Genomic DNA, 16884 nt, shown 5'->3' with positions numbered 1-16884 from the left:
CATCCGGAATAAACTAGTAAAAGATGTAAATAGCAAAAGAGGGATCGCTATTGGCTTAAGCAGATTTTAAATTCTGTGTATTTTGAATATGCATACTTCCTACGTTATGTTAGCTGAAAAAAGTCTGGTTGATGTTATCTTTTACCTCATATAAGCATATTTGATGGAAAGGTTGTCCACACTGAGAATTATCACACACTTGATCAGGAATGGCACCATCAAGTTGATAAGCATAACAAATTCCACAATCCATAGTAAAATCCTTCAAAAGAAAAATAGTTATAAGCACAGGTCTTGTTTTTACTTTATTATTTTTTATTGATACATCATACTTGTAAATATTTTGGGAGTTCATGTGATATTTTGATACATGTATACAACGTGTAATGATGAAATCAAGATAATTGGGATATCCATCACCTCAAACATTTATCTTTGTGTTGGGAACATTACAATTCCTTTCTTCTACCTATTTTGAAATATGCAATATAGCTTGTGTGTTTAAAATATATGAGAATAGGAAGAATGAATGATACAATAATAAAATTTTATAATTAATAGTTTTTATAAAGGTAACTATTGCTGTATTACAGGAAATATCACTGTTTAGCACTGAGCAAAGCTATTTGTAACAGTGTTTCCTTTTCATTCAATAAATATACACAGATATACTAAAAAAACAGATTCTATTTTTGGCTGGCAAGATGTTTGGGCTTTAGAAATTTTCTCAAATCATACATCAATATATGTCCCTAGGAATTTTAACTAGTGATTAGTAAACTGCGAAATTCTGTAACTAAAGAAAAGAGAAGAACATTGCCACCACTTAGTAGTCTGCAACCTTAGCAACTGTGTCAAAAATCAATTCTATCATTTTTGGGATGTAGTGGTGTCTATTCAATTTTGTAAAACTGTACTACCATCTTTCACAAACGCTTATATCAAGCTAATCAGAATTTTATTTCAGCTATCCATAAGCAGACAGTATAGAAAATCCAAACATCTCATTACCTACTTTGGACCTTTTCCCTTATTATCAATAATAAGTATCTGTCATTAACCACTTCACTACTGAAGACCATGAAAAGTATACAGCTGACCTATGAGCAACAGGGGTTTGAACTGTGTGCACTCACTTATTCATGGATTGTTTTCAACCAAACACATATCAAAAATACAGTATTGGCGGGATGTGGAACCCACATTTACATAAAACCTGCATATATGGGGGTTCTGCAGGGTGGCTGTGGAATTTGAGTATGTGTGGATTTTGTTATCCGCGTGTGATCCCGGAACCAATCCCTGGCATATACCAAGGGATGACTATACTTATAACCACCAACTCAAAGGCTAACAAGTTCTTTAACGCAACGTTACTTGTAGTTCAGAAGTCTGTATTATAACATTCTTTGAATTCCTTTACTTTTCTGACTCATTTTCCTCTGAAAGAAGCATTTAAATTTCATTATGCAATGCTGTCTGGAATATCAAAGCACTGATAAAACTTACAGATTTTTCCAGGATAGCACGAGCTGGAAAATCAATTTCTAAAACATCTTTCAAATTTTGTAAGAGACTATTTTCTGGATCCCTGAAAGCAAGGAAAAAAAAGTTTTACTATTAAGTTTGTTAAATCATATTAGGGTAACAATTATATTGCCAAGGTACCTACCACAAATGTATGTTCCTGCTCAGCTTAATTCCCAGGGGTTTTACCACTTCAGATATTTAAAAAAAAAAAAAAAAAAAAGTTTAATAACTTAAGGTTTGCTGCTCTCATTTTATAAAGCTATATTTGGTAAAGAATTTGTTTAACTACTTGATTAGAAAACCCAAATCATATATTATGTTAAGAAAACAAAAAAGCATACAGTACAGAATGATGAGACATTTTCATTTAAAAGAATTACCATTAATATATTAATATTTTCAAGTAATATTTTAATAGTGGTAGGCAAGGATTTTGATTCTGCTAAAAAAAATTCAAACGTGAGATCTCATACCATGGTCAGCTCCAAGAAAGCAACACTCAGGAAGCATAGTAGGATGTCTGGGGTCCACCTCTATATTTATGGAAACATTATTCCCTAAAATGAAAGAATATTAAAGTTTTTAGAAGTAGAACAGTTCATCAAGTAAGCCAATAAAAAATAAAGGAGTGTCGGTCTGGCTACCTATTTCACTGTATACCCAAAGAAAAGATTAACCAAATGTTTTTTTAAATATTTTTTTATAAAGATAAATGTATTATTATAGTTTAACCAGTAATTTTGAAATTATCATCATCACTAAAGATTCAGGGATCCTAAGTTTCAAAAAAACAAAGTTAATCCACAAATTACTATAATTAATTTAGATTAGAATTCTAGTGAATTCTATTACAGTAAAGTTTAAATAAAAATTTTCTGTGTAGTAGTAAGAGTATCACAAGTCACAAGTTTAAGAAATGATGATCTAAATTACTTTGCATGGCTTTCTTAAAAAAGTTTACATTTCATATAACTATGATCAAATGTAGATAGACTGAAAATACAGTAAATAGATTCTTGTTTTTTTTGTTTTTTTTTTAAGAGACAGGGTCTCGCTTTATCATCCAGACCAGAGAGCAGAGCTCACTTCAGCCTCAAACTTCTGGTCTCAGGCCATCCTCCTGCCTCAGCCTCCCAAGTAGCTAGGACTACAGGCATGCACCACCATGCTTGGCTAATTTTTTAATTTTTAAAATTATTATTTTTTTGGTAGAGATGGGGTCTTGCTATGTTGTTCAAGCTGGTCTTGACCTCCTGGCCTCAAGCGATCCTCCTGCCTTGGCCTCCCAAATTGCTGGAATTACAAGCATGAACCACCATGCCCAGCTTTAGATTCTTTTATAAATTTTAACTGTACTGGAGTATAGTATAAATTTCAGAAATTTTACTCCTATTCTTGAAGATACATAGTGTAATTGTTTAAAATAAATATGAATTTCACTGTTATGGTTAAACTGTCTTGATAAATTTTATACGCCAAGGCTGGCCACAATATAAATGCAGTTATTTAATACAAATCTGGCAAAAAGAGGTCATCACAGTTAAAAAAAAAAAAAGAGACTACAGCCATTCAATGAGTAAAATAAAAATATTAAAAGTTATAACCTCATTTGTTAATGCATTCTTTACTATGAACACAAATTTCTTATTAGCCTTTAGCAAAGTAATCTACTAATGGCTCCAGAAAGTACTTTCACTTAATAACCACTATATTAACTAATCTTTCAATTAATTTGTTCAAAACTTGGTCGTAAGAAAGCAAATCCATGCCTGAAAGAGAAAAATAAAGGAGCTAAAAGGTAAATAGAGAGTGAATAAAAACCAGACTGTTTATGCTGACCAATGAGAAATATAATAAAAAGTATATTTAATTATAACCTGATAAGAATAATTTATTTTAGTGGGACCATGGTAATAAATTACTACATTTGAAGAAAATATTTTCATTCTTAATATCTACTTGTTCACAAATATACCATAATTTGGTTAATTATTCCAAATTAAATACTGTTAGACTTTTTCAAACCAGGAAAGTAACAATACTATTTGTAGAATTGCTGTATAATTATAATTTCTTCTTCTCATAATAACATGTCACTTTTTCCCCCCAGATAATCTATTATACCTGAGTACAAAGCATAAAAATTACTCACTAATTTGGATATTATTCACCTAAGAATTTCAAAATATTCTTCAGAATGTATGCCTTTCAACAACTTATCTATTTAGACTAGGGAAAAAAAGAGGAAAAAGATAAATGGGTATCATAAAACCAACTATGGTATTTAATGTGAGCTCAAATATAGTTTAAAATATCTAAAATCTTGAGAGACGCTAAACTCTTGAACTATGTTTTGCTTTCTTATAATGGAAATGCATAATCATTTTACAGTTTAACAGAACGTGATAAAATTTTGGGGATATTTATGGTTATACTGTATCTTGCTCATATTCATATATGTATCATAAAAAAATACATAAATTATATTTACTTATTTTGTGCTTTCTGATTACTCTTTAATTGCATGGTCCACTTTAGGTTCTTTTTTCTTCCTCTATATTTTTGCAAAAATATTCCCACATCTGTTCACATCAATCTTAGTCTACGTTTCACAGATGATAACTTCATTATTTCTAACACAGGCTTTTGTTGTTGTTCTAAATGTTGAGTTTTGAATAACCTACTCTTACTATTTCTGTGCTAATTAACAGCTAATTAAACACTATCTCTGAATGTTACTTCCATTGGATCATTGCCTTTTATAATAGAACACCTAAATATTTGCCTTTTTCACCTACAGTATTTACATTTACATGCAAAAAAAAAAAAAAAAGGAAACTACAACTCATTCCAAAAAGTTGTAATAATTGACTTCATACAAAGAAGTGTAAGAGTCTGTCATCTTTAGATTCATTTTCATAAGTAATACAAAATAAAATCAAACAGCTAAAAACAAACCCCTAATCCTTTTTTTCCTACCTAATGCAATTCTGCGTGCTGTCGCACTCCGTGTAGGTTTTTCTGGCTCAAGTACCCAGGTCTTCTCATCGATTTCATCCATAACATCCCAGAATGCCTTCAGTGATTCTAATGCTGCCAAAAACTGACTATGAATGCTTATTAAGGAGCTCTGTAAAAAAATGAAAGCTGAATAAGTTATATGGCACTCTACCAATAGCAAATAATCTTTCACTTAAAATGCACTCGATTGAGAAATTTTAAGCTCTGTTTCATTTCAGCTGAGAAGCACATTTCAGTAAACAGAATTCAACTATCCCTGCTTCACATCCCTTCACCTCCTTTAGCATTAACAGGATTGTTTTTTATTGTCATCACACACCTTATTGAGAAAGAATGGTTTTTTAAAATCATGTTTATTATTATAATGCATGTTATACTGTATGTATGGAATAGTAATTAGTAATACAAGATGACATGTATGTATACCTTTATTGATGTACATATCTAACATATTGGACACAATATATAATTTTAGTATGAAAATAATTTCATTTTAGCTGCAGCAATCAGGTAAAATGCAGTGTTATTTGTAATTTGATAAATTGCCTTTAATATTATTAATAGATAACTCTGCAGACCTAATTAGGCAGAGTATGAAAAGGTTTTACATGTTTTTAAAGAATTCAAACAGAAATTACAAATATTTTTTTCCCCATGTTTAACTTGTAGCCTATCTCTGAATTTAGTATTTTCAGACATTAATCCTTTATGGGAATTAGCTTAAATATATTTTCACTAAATACTAAGTAAAGCTATCACTGATTTTTTTTTTTGCCATCACTGATTTTAAAAATTAATTTGTATTTTCACTTTTAAACAAAGTCAGCAGTTTCTCATAAAATGTGATATATTAAAGATACAATTTAATGAATACTTTTGATATAAAAACCAATCAAAACTAAAATATTTTAAAAAAGAATTAAGAGTTTTAATTATTGTTTCAAATAAATAAAACATAAGTCACTGAAAATACTATAAATGTATTCATCTGAAATAACTGACCACACCAACAATCCAAGTATATGATACACCCTAAGATGAAAAGAAAGTAGCCACTTCCTTAAACATGTATGTTGTATCTATGTTCTTACGGAAAACCCATTTCATTCCATCACTTGTCTGGGTTTACACTTGGACGAATTCATGGCTCTGTTTCACCAAGCTGAATTCACCAGTTCTAACCTTCTACACATATTACAAAAAAAAAAAAAAAAGTATAAGAGTAAGCATTCAAGCCTCATGTCTGAAAATAACCTTTTAGGATACTGAAAGTAGAATGTCTGTTCTCTTCTAGTGTACCATACTTATTTACAAGTTTAGATGACAGAAAACAGAAAACTAAACTCCCAAGGAGCTAGTTTTTAAATCAGTACAATACTGTCTCTCAGCGTGTCTGCTTTCATTTATTTCTATATATGTGTATTTAAAATCTGTAATTACATATTTCACTATATACCCAAGAAAGTTTAATCTCCCCCAAAAAAAGTTACAAAATGTTTTCACAGGGGCATCTTTTATTTGAAATTTATTATATCCAATCACCTTGTCCATTTCTTTTATGTACCACTGTAAATAAAATCCCTAACTCTGTATTTTAAACAGAAAAGGTTTTTTAAAATATGAGAAAACATCAAAAAGCAAAATGACCCTGGAACTAGAAGTTACTTGGTAATTACATAAAAAGTGAATTTTAAACCTTAAATTAAGGCATTATCTGATTTCATTAGATAGCCATGTGAGATAGATACATTAAATGGTATTTTTACACAGCAGAGAAGGGGCCAAAAAAAAAAACAAAAAAAGACAAGTGGTACACAGAAAGAAATATTCTCTTAGCAATTTCAATAACCTTAGGAGGTAGACATTAAAACTATTATATCAGTAAGCTATGTGATAAACTAATAAGTTTTTTCTCCAACTGCTTATTTTGTCCATTAAATCACTCACAAACCCTTATTTTGAATTTATTTCCCCAATTAAATTAAAAAATATAATATTTCTAAATATTAACAATGCAATTAAATATTCTATATACATCACCATAAATGCCAAGGAATAATATGACTGAAACTCATTAAGAATTTTGCAAGGAGATGAGTTCTTTAAAATACATTTTCAAAAATAAAACTAGCCAACTTCTTTTGTAATACAAGCAGTCTCACATCTCACCAAAACTACTGTACTACTGTTTTAAGTTTTGTTGTTTTTTTTTCTTTTGGGTTTTTTTGGCCAATTTGCAATGTGTAAAATAAAAAAAAAAAAAAATGAAAAAATTTTCAGAAAAAAGTGAGAGTGCTATTAAGAAATAACATTAAAATAAAAATATAAACATTGATGAGGATGTAAAGCAACTTAAATTCTCATATACTGTTGGTGGCGTATAAAATGGCAGAACTGTTTTCAAAAAGATTTGGCAACTTCTTTAAGAGCTAAATATATTCCTGAGTTATGACCTAGCAATTCCACTCCAAGAAAAGTCAAAAGGTATGTCCATAAAACAACTTTTACTGGAATGCTAATAATAGCAGCTATATTCATAAGCACCAAAAACTGGTAACAATCCAGATGTCCGTCAGTAGAAGGAAGGATAAACAAAGCCCAGTATATTCATGCAATGGTATACTGTTCAGGATTGAAAAGCAATGAACTACTGATACATGTCACAACATGGATGAATTTCAAAAACATGCTAGGTGAAATAAGCCCATGTAAAAAAGAGCACATGTTTCTGTTTCTATGGTATCTAGAACAGGTATAACAAAGGCTCTGTTTAAAAAAAATCAAAACAATGAGGTGTTACCGGGAAGGGACAGGATGATGATAATGTTCTGCATCTTGACTACGGATTGCACAGGTATATCCATTTACTGGAACTTGTACACTTAGGATTTATGCATTTTAATGTTTCCAAATTTTATTAATACAAAAAACTGAAATTTAGTTAAATGTATACATGCTGGTGTATTCTGATACCTGCAAATTATTTGGGAGGCACTAAAAATTAAATGAATTTATGGATGGATAGAGGATAAATAACTGGAAGGTTATATGTGTGATAAAGCAAGTATAGTAAATGTTAACTGTTTAATCTAGGTGGTGGATATATATGGGTATTCACCATTAACTTTTCAACATTTCTCTATTATGAAAATTTATAATAAAATATTAGGGGGATGGATCTCAAAAATATTAAATAACTTTTATAAATTATGTGAGTTACGTATAACTGAGAAAGTTAATCCAAATTATTTTATGCATTGGGTAATAGACTAATTTGTTTCATTTTTTCAAATATTTAATAACTGGCCTTTTTACATAAATCTTTTAAATCTATTTAAATAATATATCTAAAACCTTCTCTTAACACACAAATACATCTTTCTAGGAAAAAAGCTCACTGTATAAGACAAGTTATAATCTTTGAAATGCCTATGATAGGCATTCTTAACCAGAGAATCTTAAGCAGATTAAAAAAAAATACATCTTTATATTCTAAGTAAAATTTAGCATTTCCTTATACTATGGATATAGGTAACCACAGAAATACTATCAGTACCTTTAATGTTCTCTACAATAAAAATCATATTGGAATCACCTAGGGAACTTAAACGTTGATATATGGATTCTGCTCCCAGCTATTCCTTTTCAATTGATCTTAATGCAGCCTTTGGTACTAGGATTTTAGAAGTTTCCCAAGGGATTCTAATGTGCAGATAAGGTTAAGAACCACTGGTGGAACAATGAAGAACAGCCATGCTTCTGAGAGTCCAAATATTACAAGAGTTATACTTCCATAAGATTTGGGCAGTCCCGCTTGTGAGGAAAATAAAGACATCCTTAAGAACATTTTCATCATAACTTTGTTTTTTTTGTTCTTAGTGTTTAAAATAATATTTTATTTTTATAATAAATTTTGGGATTTTTGAGGAGTATACAATGAATTTATTAAAAATAAAGCCCATTTTATAAAGTTAGACCAATGAAAGAAGTTGTTTTACTTTTAACTTAAAATAGTCAATTTATAACCACATTCAACCAACTATGTAGGTCAAGCACTGGAGAACACAAGTCCTTATTTACAACACACCAAGTTATACAAAATTAAGCAAATACTGCAAAAATAAATTATGTCCTGATAATCAAGCAAATGTGAAAAATGTGTCTATTATTACACTCCATACTAGATACTGGTGGTATTAAGAATACAGAAGATGCAATATAGTATGTTGAATAAGATCACAGACTGTATAGTCAAATCTCAAGTTCCTTTCTTGGCTCTACCACCTAAAGTTAGCTGCATCTTTTTCAACAAGTTACTTAATTTTACTTAGATTCTGTAATATGGAAACAGTGTTAATCCTCACAATAGCTGAGTGAGATAATGTATATAAATGCTAACTTCTTAGTATATAGTAAATGTTTAAAATTGGGAGCCATTATTATAAGACATACAGTTCTTGACCTAGAGAAGTTCACAGTCTAATGAAAATGCAAATGGAAAAAATCTGTACCCTATTAGACAAAGGATTGATACCTTTAATATACAAAAAGTTACTGAAAAATCAATAACAAAATAGAAATGAACAGATATTAATAGAAAAAGAGGGATAAAGACATAATTCCCTAAAGAAAAAATACACATGATCAATTAAAAAATATTCAACCTCATAAGTTCATACATTATTTCTCTAATTTTAGGGCTACAGGGTAACAAAAGGAAATAAGCAAAGCCTCAGAGTTAAAGGATAGTGAAAAAAATACATAGATTTTCCTTCATTAATTGAAATAGCTTACTTACAAGGTTTGTCTCCACTCTTTACGGCACTCCCCTATTAGTTACTCCATTACTGTAAAACCTCGATGAAGAGGGGAGCATTTTGTAGGTCCTAAGGGACCTTGATCCATGCCCTTAATCCATTCCAGAATAATCAAGAGTGGTTTGTTCTGACTCTGCTTCAATGCCTTTATTCCAATCCTTCGCTGGTCACTAGTTAGTCCAGTTTAAAATAACAAACACCTTTTTATGACAATTTTATTTTCTTCTTTGTACTTTTCCGTATTTCCTATAATAGCATATTAGTTTTATAATCATAAAAAGCATATATAGAAAGACAAGTAAATTGTCTGTTATCCATCCTTTCATTCCATGATGTTCACAGTATAGTGAAAAAATATATTAAAGTTAATTCAATGAAACTAATATTTTAACCATCTGCCAGGACTATGTTGAATTCTCTGATACAAAGATAAAAGCACCCAGTTTGCAAGGAAATCACAGCTCTAATCTTGATGGTAACAAGGTATTTAATCTTAAAACATATTCAGTCTCTCTAAGCTTTAACATTGCCCCATAAGTGTGGGTGTGCAGTAGATAACTTCTAAGGTGACTTCCAGCTCTAAAAGTTAACAATTCTAAATATAACTGTTTGAAAATCCATATCGTAGGTATAATTTTCCACTTAAAGGTACCTATATTGAGGGAGTGAGTTGGTCTGTCTCTCTCCACTCTCGGAGACAGACCCATTTTTATTCTACAATAGAGAGCTGCTTTTGTGAAACTGCTCTCTGCCTGAGGTTACTTCCTCGTATTGGCCTACAGGTGATTTTTCCAAGAAAGGAGTCAGAGGACCAGGATCATAGTCTGGACTTGACACTTTGGTGTGCCAGGTCTTTCTTCCGCCAAGAGCACACCAGGAACTGAGGGCAGACTTCCACCCTGCCATCTATGGGGCTGACACCGAGGATTCTGACAGGAGAGAGGAAGATGGCGGAATGGTGGTGACCTCCTGGATTCGTGCTCCCGGAGTGGAAGGCATGGGTCTCGGACTGCCACAACGCTAGAGGTTCACTCCCCCACAAGAACGGCGGCGTGAACCCACGGAGAATCAGCGTGGGACAGAGAGAGAACGAGAAAGGACTGAGGTGATCGGGAAATACAGCGCGAAAAACTAGAGAGTGCGGAGGGTCATCAGAGAAGGGAGCGCGGGACGGTTGTACGCACCCCACCAGAGAGTGGGGTGGGTTCAGCCCCACAGGAAAGCATCTTGTTCCCCCTCTGACCTCCACACCCACTCAATTGGGGATTTGCCCAAAGTCGGCACAGAATTGCCTCGGGAGATGTGAGCTCTGCAGAGGAGACATTGGCGGGAGGCTTTTTGGACCCTAGAACGCTGTGCGCTGTGCGCGGCTGAGGCGCCTAGCAACTGTCTCCTATAGGCGGGCTGCGGGGCTGCCTCCCTCCCGGCTCGAGCAGACGCCGATCTGTCTCGTTTAGGCGGGGCTGGGTTCTCCCGGTCTCGGCTCCTCTGGCCTCTGCCGGTCGCTGAGCGTTCAACCCCAGTGACAGTGCTGCAGACGGGCGGTCGCCATTGTTGGGTTTTGCACCCTAAACCCGGTGAAGTGATTGGGTACCGGGCGGCTCCCTTCCCTAGTCCACGGACCGACTAGGAGCTAAGCCTTTGTGTGAACACTGAGTGGTTCCCCAGTCACGAGAGAGTCGAGCGTGGACCTTGCGGACATTGGGGCGGGGAGGACCATCGCCCACGGGAACTGCAGCGGCTGGGGCGCTGGGCGAACGAGGGCGCCGCTCCCCTCCCCCTATCCACTGTCTTTCTCGCAGAGAGAGACGGAAACCACCTCGGGAGAGGAAGAGGAGCAGCCCCCCCAGCGGAGGTAGCAAAACCCTGAACAACACGCGAAGGGCTCCCCCTAGCGACAGAGGAGGCAGCTTACCTGGCGCTCACGGCCTGCCCCTTTCCAGACTAAAGCTGAAAGAAGGAATCTTAAGGATTCATCCAGATGGGAAGGGCTCAGCGAAAGAACTCTGGAAGTATAAAGAATCAAGCTGAAACTTCACCTTCAAAGAGGATTACTAGTTCACCACCAATTAACACAAACCAGATTCCAAATAGCAACATGTCACAGGAAGAATTTCAAACATGGATCATAAACACGCTGAACAGCATGCAAGTAAAAATGGATAATCAACATAAAGAAACCACAAAAAAGATCCAGGACTTGGAAGAAAAATTCACCAAAGAAATTGAAATACTGAAGAAAAATCAAACTGAACTCCTGGAAATGAAGAATTTATTCAAGGAGCTACAAAACACAGTGGAAAGTCTCAAGAGCAGGGTAGATCAAACAGAAGAAAGAATCTCAGAGATCGAAGACAACACTTTCCAATTAAATAAGTCAGTTACAGAGCTGAAACAAACAAACATGAGAATTAACCACAGTCTACAAGAAATGTGGGATTATGTGAAGAAGCCTAACGTCAGAGTTATCGGCATTCCTGAGGGTGAAGAAGACAATAAGCAAGGGTTGAATAAACTATTTGAAGATATAATTGAGGAAAATTTCCCAGGCCTAGCCAAATCTCTAGATATACAGGTTCAAGAAGCTCAAAGAACCCCTGGGAGATTCATACCAAATAGGAAGACACCACGTCATGTAGTCATTAGACTGACCAAAATATCCACTAAAGAGGCCCTTCTTCGAGCTGTAAGGAGAAAGAATCAAGTAACATACAAAGGAAAGTCCATCCGAATCACGCCAGATTTCTCAACTGAAACCTTACAAGCAAGAAGAGATTGGGGCCCCATTCTCACTCTTCTGAAACAGAATAATGCCCAGCCTAGAATCCTGTATCCAGCTAAGCTCAGTTTTATATATGAAGGTGAAATTAAGACATTCTCAGATAAACAAAAACTTAGGGAATTCACCAAGACAAGACCAGCTCTCCAAGAAGTACTCAAAACAGAGTTACACATGGTCCAGCACAAGAAGGACCCTCGAATGTAACACTAATCAAGAGATAAATATAAAAACCCAGTTATCATAATGGCTCAAGAGAGAAAACAGATCAATGAAATTCAACCCAACTTGAGGAAAAGCAATCTGTCTCACCTATCGGTTCTCTCATTAAATGTGAATGGATTGAATTCCCCACTCAAGAGACATAGACTGGCCCAATGGATAAAAAAATATAAGCCAAGTATCTGCTGTCTTCAGGAAACTCATCTAACCTGCAAGGATGCATTTAGGCTGAAGATAAAAGGATGGAAATCAATATTCCAAGCAAATGGAACCCAAAAGAAAGCTGGCGTGGCGGTTCTAATCTCCGATAACGTAGTTTTCAAATCAACAAAAGTAAAGAAAGATAAAGATGGTTACTATATACTGGTGAAGGGTACAATTCAACAAGAAGACATAACTATACTTAATAAATATGCACCCAATCTAGGTGCACCCAGATTCATAAAGCAAACCCTACTTGATCTCAACCAAATGATAGATAACAACACGTTAGTAGCCGGAGATTTTAACATGCCACTGACAGTTCAGGACAGATCTTCCAAACAAAAAATAAACAAAGAAATAGTGGACTTAAATACAACGCTCGATCAAATGGGCCTGACTGATATCTACAGGACATTCTACCCAAAAACCACTGAATATACTTTCTTCTCATCAGCTCATGGGACATTCTCCAAGATTGACCATATCTTAGGTCATAAAGCATGCCTTAAAAAATTTAAAAATATAGAAATTATACCATGCATCTTCTCAGATCACAGTGGAATAAAAGTAACAATGAACCCTAACAGAAATCCTCACTTCTACTCAAAGTCATGGAAGCTAAATAACCTTCTCCTGAACAATCATTTTATAAATGAAGAAATCAAGTCGGAAATCAAAAGATTTTTTGAATTAAATGACAAAGGAGATACAACCTATCAAAATCTGTGGGACACAGCTAAAGCAGTCCTGAGAGGAAAATTTATTTCCATAAATGCTTATACCAAAAAGACAGAAAACTTACAATTAGACAATCTAATGAATAGACTCAAAGTGCTGGAGAAGGAAGAACAGACCGATCCCAAACCCAGCAGAAGCAGAGAAATTATTAAGATTAAATCAGAACTAAATGAAAAGGACAACAATCAAACCATAAGGGAGATTAATAAAACCAAAAGTTGGTTCTTTGAAAAAATAAACAAAATTGACACACCTCTGGCTAGACTAACCAAGAACAGAAAAGAAAAATCTCTTATAACCTCCATCAGGAACACAAAAGGAGTAATCACGACTGATGCCACAGAGATACAGGATACCATATATGAATTCTACAAAAATCTTTATGCACACAAATTAGAAAACCTGGAGGAAATGGACAAATTCCTAGAAACACACAGCCTTCCCAGGCTCAACCAGGAAGAAGTAGAATTCCTAAATAGACCGATATCTAGATCTGAAATCGAAACAGCAATAAAAAACCTTCCCAAAAAGAAAAGCCCTGGACCAGATGGGTTCACACCTGAATTCTACCATACCTACAAAGAAGAACTGGTGCCCATCCTACATAAACTATTCTCCAATATAGAGAAGGATGGGATTCTCCCCAACACTTTTTACCAAGCCAACATAACCCTAATACCAAAACCAGGAAAGGATGCAACTAAAACAGAGAACTATAGACCAATTTCTCTTATGAATATAGATGCAAAAATCCTCAATAAAATTCTAGCAAATCGAATCCAAGTGCTTATCAAAAAAATAATCCATCACGATCAAGTGGGCTTCATCCCAGAGATGCAGGGATGGTTTAACATACGCAAATCTATAAATGTAATTCATCACATAAATAGAAGCAAAAATAAAGATCATATGATACTCTCAACAGATGCAGAAAAAGCATTCGACAAAATTCAACACCCTTTTATGATAAGAACACTCAAAAAAATAGGCATAGACGGGGCCTATCTAAAAATGATACAAGCCATATATGACAAACCCACAGCCAACATCATACTGAACGGGGAAAAACTGAAAGCATTCCCACTTCGAACTGGAACCAGACAAGGCTGCCCACTGTCCCCATTACTTTTCAACATAGTATTGGAAGTCCTTGCAAGAGCTATCAGGCAAGAGAGCAGAATCAAGGGAGTCCAAATAGGGACAGAAGAGATCAAACTCTCACTCTTTGCTGATGATATGATGTTATATCTAGAAAACCCCAAGATTTCAACCAAGAGACTCCTGGAATTGATTAATGAATTCAGCAAAGTCTCAGGATACAAAATCAATACACACAAATCAGAGGCATTCATATACGCCAGTAACAGTCAAACGGAGAACCAAATTAAGGACTCAATACCCTTCAAAATAGCAACAAAGAAAATAAAATATCTAGGAATATACCTAACTAAGGAAGTAAAGGACCTCTATAGGGAGAACTATGAAACTCTGAGGAAGGAAATCGCAGAACATGTAAATAGGTGGAAAACCATACCATGCTCATGGATCGGTAGAATCAACATTGTTAAAATGTCTATACTGCCCAAAGTTATCTACAGATTCAATGCAATCCCTATTAAATTACCAACATCTTTTTTCACAGACATAGAAAAAATAATTTTACGCTTTGTATGGAATCAGAGAAGACCCCGTTTAGCAAAAGCAATATTAAACAACAAAAACAAAATGGGAGGTATTAATTTGCCAGACTTCAAACTTTACTACAAGGCTGTGGTTCTAAAAACAGCCTGGTACTGGCACAAGTGCCGAGACACAGACCAGTGGAACAGAACAGAAAATCCAAATATAAAACCATCCTCATATAGCCATCTAATCTTTGACAAAGCAGAAAAAAACATACTCTGGGGAAAAGATTCCTTATTTAATAAATGGTGCTGGGAAAACTGGATATCCACATGTAGAAGACTAAAACAGGACACACAGCTCTCACCCCTCACAAAAATCAAATCACGGTGGTTAACAGACTTAAACCTTAGGTCAGAAACTATTAGAATTCTAGAAGAAAACGTAGGTAAGACTCTTACAGACATTGGCCTAGGCAAAGAATTTATGAGGAAGACCCCTAAGGCAATCACAGCAGCAACAAAAATAAATAAATGGGACCTGATCAAATTAAAAAGCTTCTGCACAGCCAAAGAAACAGTCACAAGAGTAAATAGACAACCTACAGAATGGGAAAAAATTTTCGCATACTACACATCAGATAAAGGACTGATAACAAGAATCTATTTAGAACTCAGGAAAATCAGTAAGAAAAAATTGAACAACCCTATCAAAAAGTGGGCAAAGGACATGAATAGAAATTTTTCAAAAGAAGATATAAAAATGGCTAACAAACATATGAAAAAGTGTTCAACATCTCTAATCATCAGGGAAATGCAAATCAAAACCACAATGAGATATCACTTAACTCCAGTGAGAACGGCCTTTATCAAAAAGTCCCAAAACTATACATGTTGGCGTGGGTGTGGAGAGACAGGTACTCTCATACACTGCTGGTGGGACTGTAAACTAGTGCAGCCCCTGTGGAAAGCAATGTGGAGATACCTTAAACAGATTCAAGTAGACCTACCATTCGATCCAGCAACCCCATTACTGGGCATCTACCCAGAAGAACAAAAGTCATTTTATAAAAAAGACACCTGCACCCGAATGTTTATAGCAGCACAATTCACAATCGCAAAGATATGGAAACAACCCAAATGCCCATCGATTCATGAATGGATTAGCAAAATGTGGTATATGTATACCATGGAATATTACTCAGCTATTAGAAATGATGGCGATATGGCATCTCTTTGGTTCTCCTGGAGTGAGCTGGAACCCATTCTATTAAGTGAAGTATCCCAAGAATGGAAAAACAAGCACCACATGTACTCACCAGCAAACTGGTTTCCCTGAGAGCACATTTGGGATTCACACCAATTGGGTATTGGACAGAGGTCGGGGCTGGGTGGAAGGGATGGGTGTATACCTACTTGATGAGTGCGATGCGCACTGCCTGGGGAATGGACACGTTTGAAGTTCTCTCTGGGGGGGATGGGGTGGGGGGAGGGGAGGAGTGCACACCTACATGATGAGAGTGATGTGCACTGTCTAGGAAATGGACACAACTAAAGCTCAGACTCGGGGGGATGGGGAGGCATGGGCAATGTATATAGCCTGATCTTTTGTACCCCCTTGATGAGCTGAAAAACAAACAAAAAATAAATAAAAAAAAAAAAAAAGAAATGTTTTCCTTTCCTAAAAAAAAAAAAAAAAAAAAAAAAAGGTACCTATATTCCTTAAGATGCCAATTATTATAATGTACTCTCATTTATTTCTAATTCTTGTTTATGAACAGATTTTTATCAATCTAGTAAGTATATATCCATTAAATATAAATAATGTATACTTATATGATTTAACATAATCATTTCCTCTTTGATCAAAAGATCTTTCATAGCAGAATCAAAGAACTTTTATATGAGAATCAAAATATTTAGATTACATTATGTATTATATCCCCCCATG

At 34.7% G+C, this 16884-nt stretch overlaps 1 protein-coding gene across 2 annotated transcripts in view; it reads right to left on the bottom strand.

Moving 5' to 3' along the window:
* Nucleotides 1–16884, bottom strand: part of FANCL (FA complementation group L) — an 81194-nt gene that overhangs the window by 2111 nt on the left and 62199 nt on the right. For both annotated transcript variants that reach the window (XM_069494061.1, XM_069494062.1), the window contains 5 exons: nt 4510–4660; nt 2004–2087; nt 1673–1718; nt 1510–1591; nt 146–262 (listed from right to left, as the gene is read on the bottom strand). In XM_069494061.1, the coding sequence (XP_069350162.1) occupies nt 146–262; nt 1510–1591; nt 1673–1718; nt 2004–2087; nt 4510–4660 (480 nt within the window). The remainder of the gene's footprint in view (nt 1–145; nt 263–1509; nt 1592–1672; nt 1719–2003; nt 2088–4509; nt 4661–16884) is intronic.

The sequence above is a fragment of the Eulemur rufifrons genome, chromosome 19 (assembly GCF_041146395.1).
Source record: "Eulemur rufifrons isolate Redbay chromosome 19, OSU_ERuf_1, whole genome shotgun sequence".
NCBI lineage: Eukaryota > Metazoa > Chordata > Mammalia > Primates > Lemuridae > Eulemur > Eulemur rufifrons.
The sequence above is the reverse complement of the archived record's forward strand: the minus strand, read 5'-3'. Positions and strand labels throughout refer to the sequence as shown.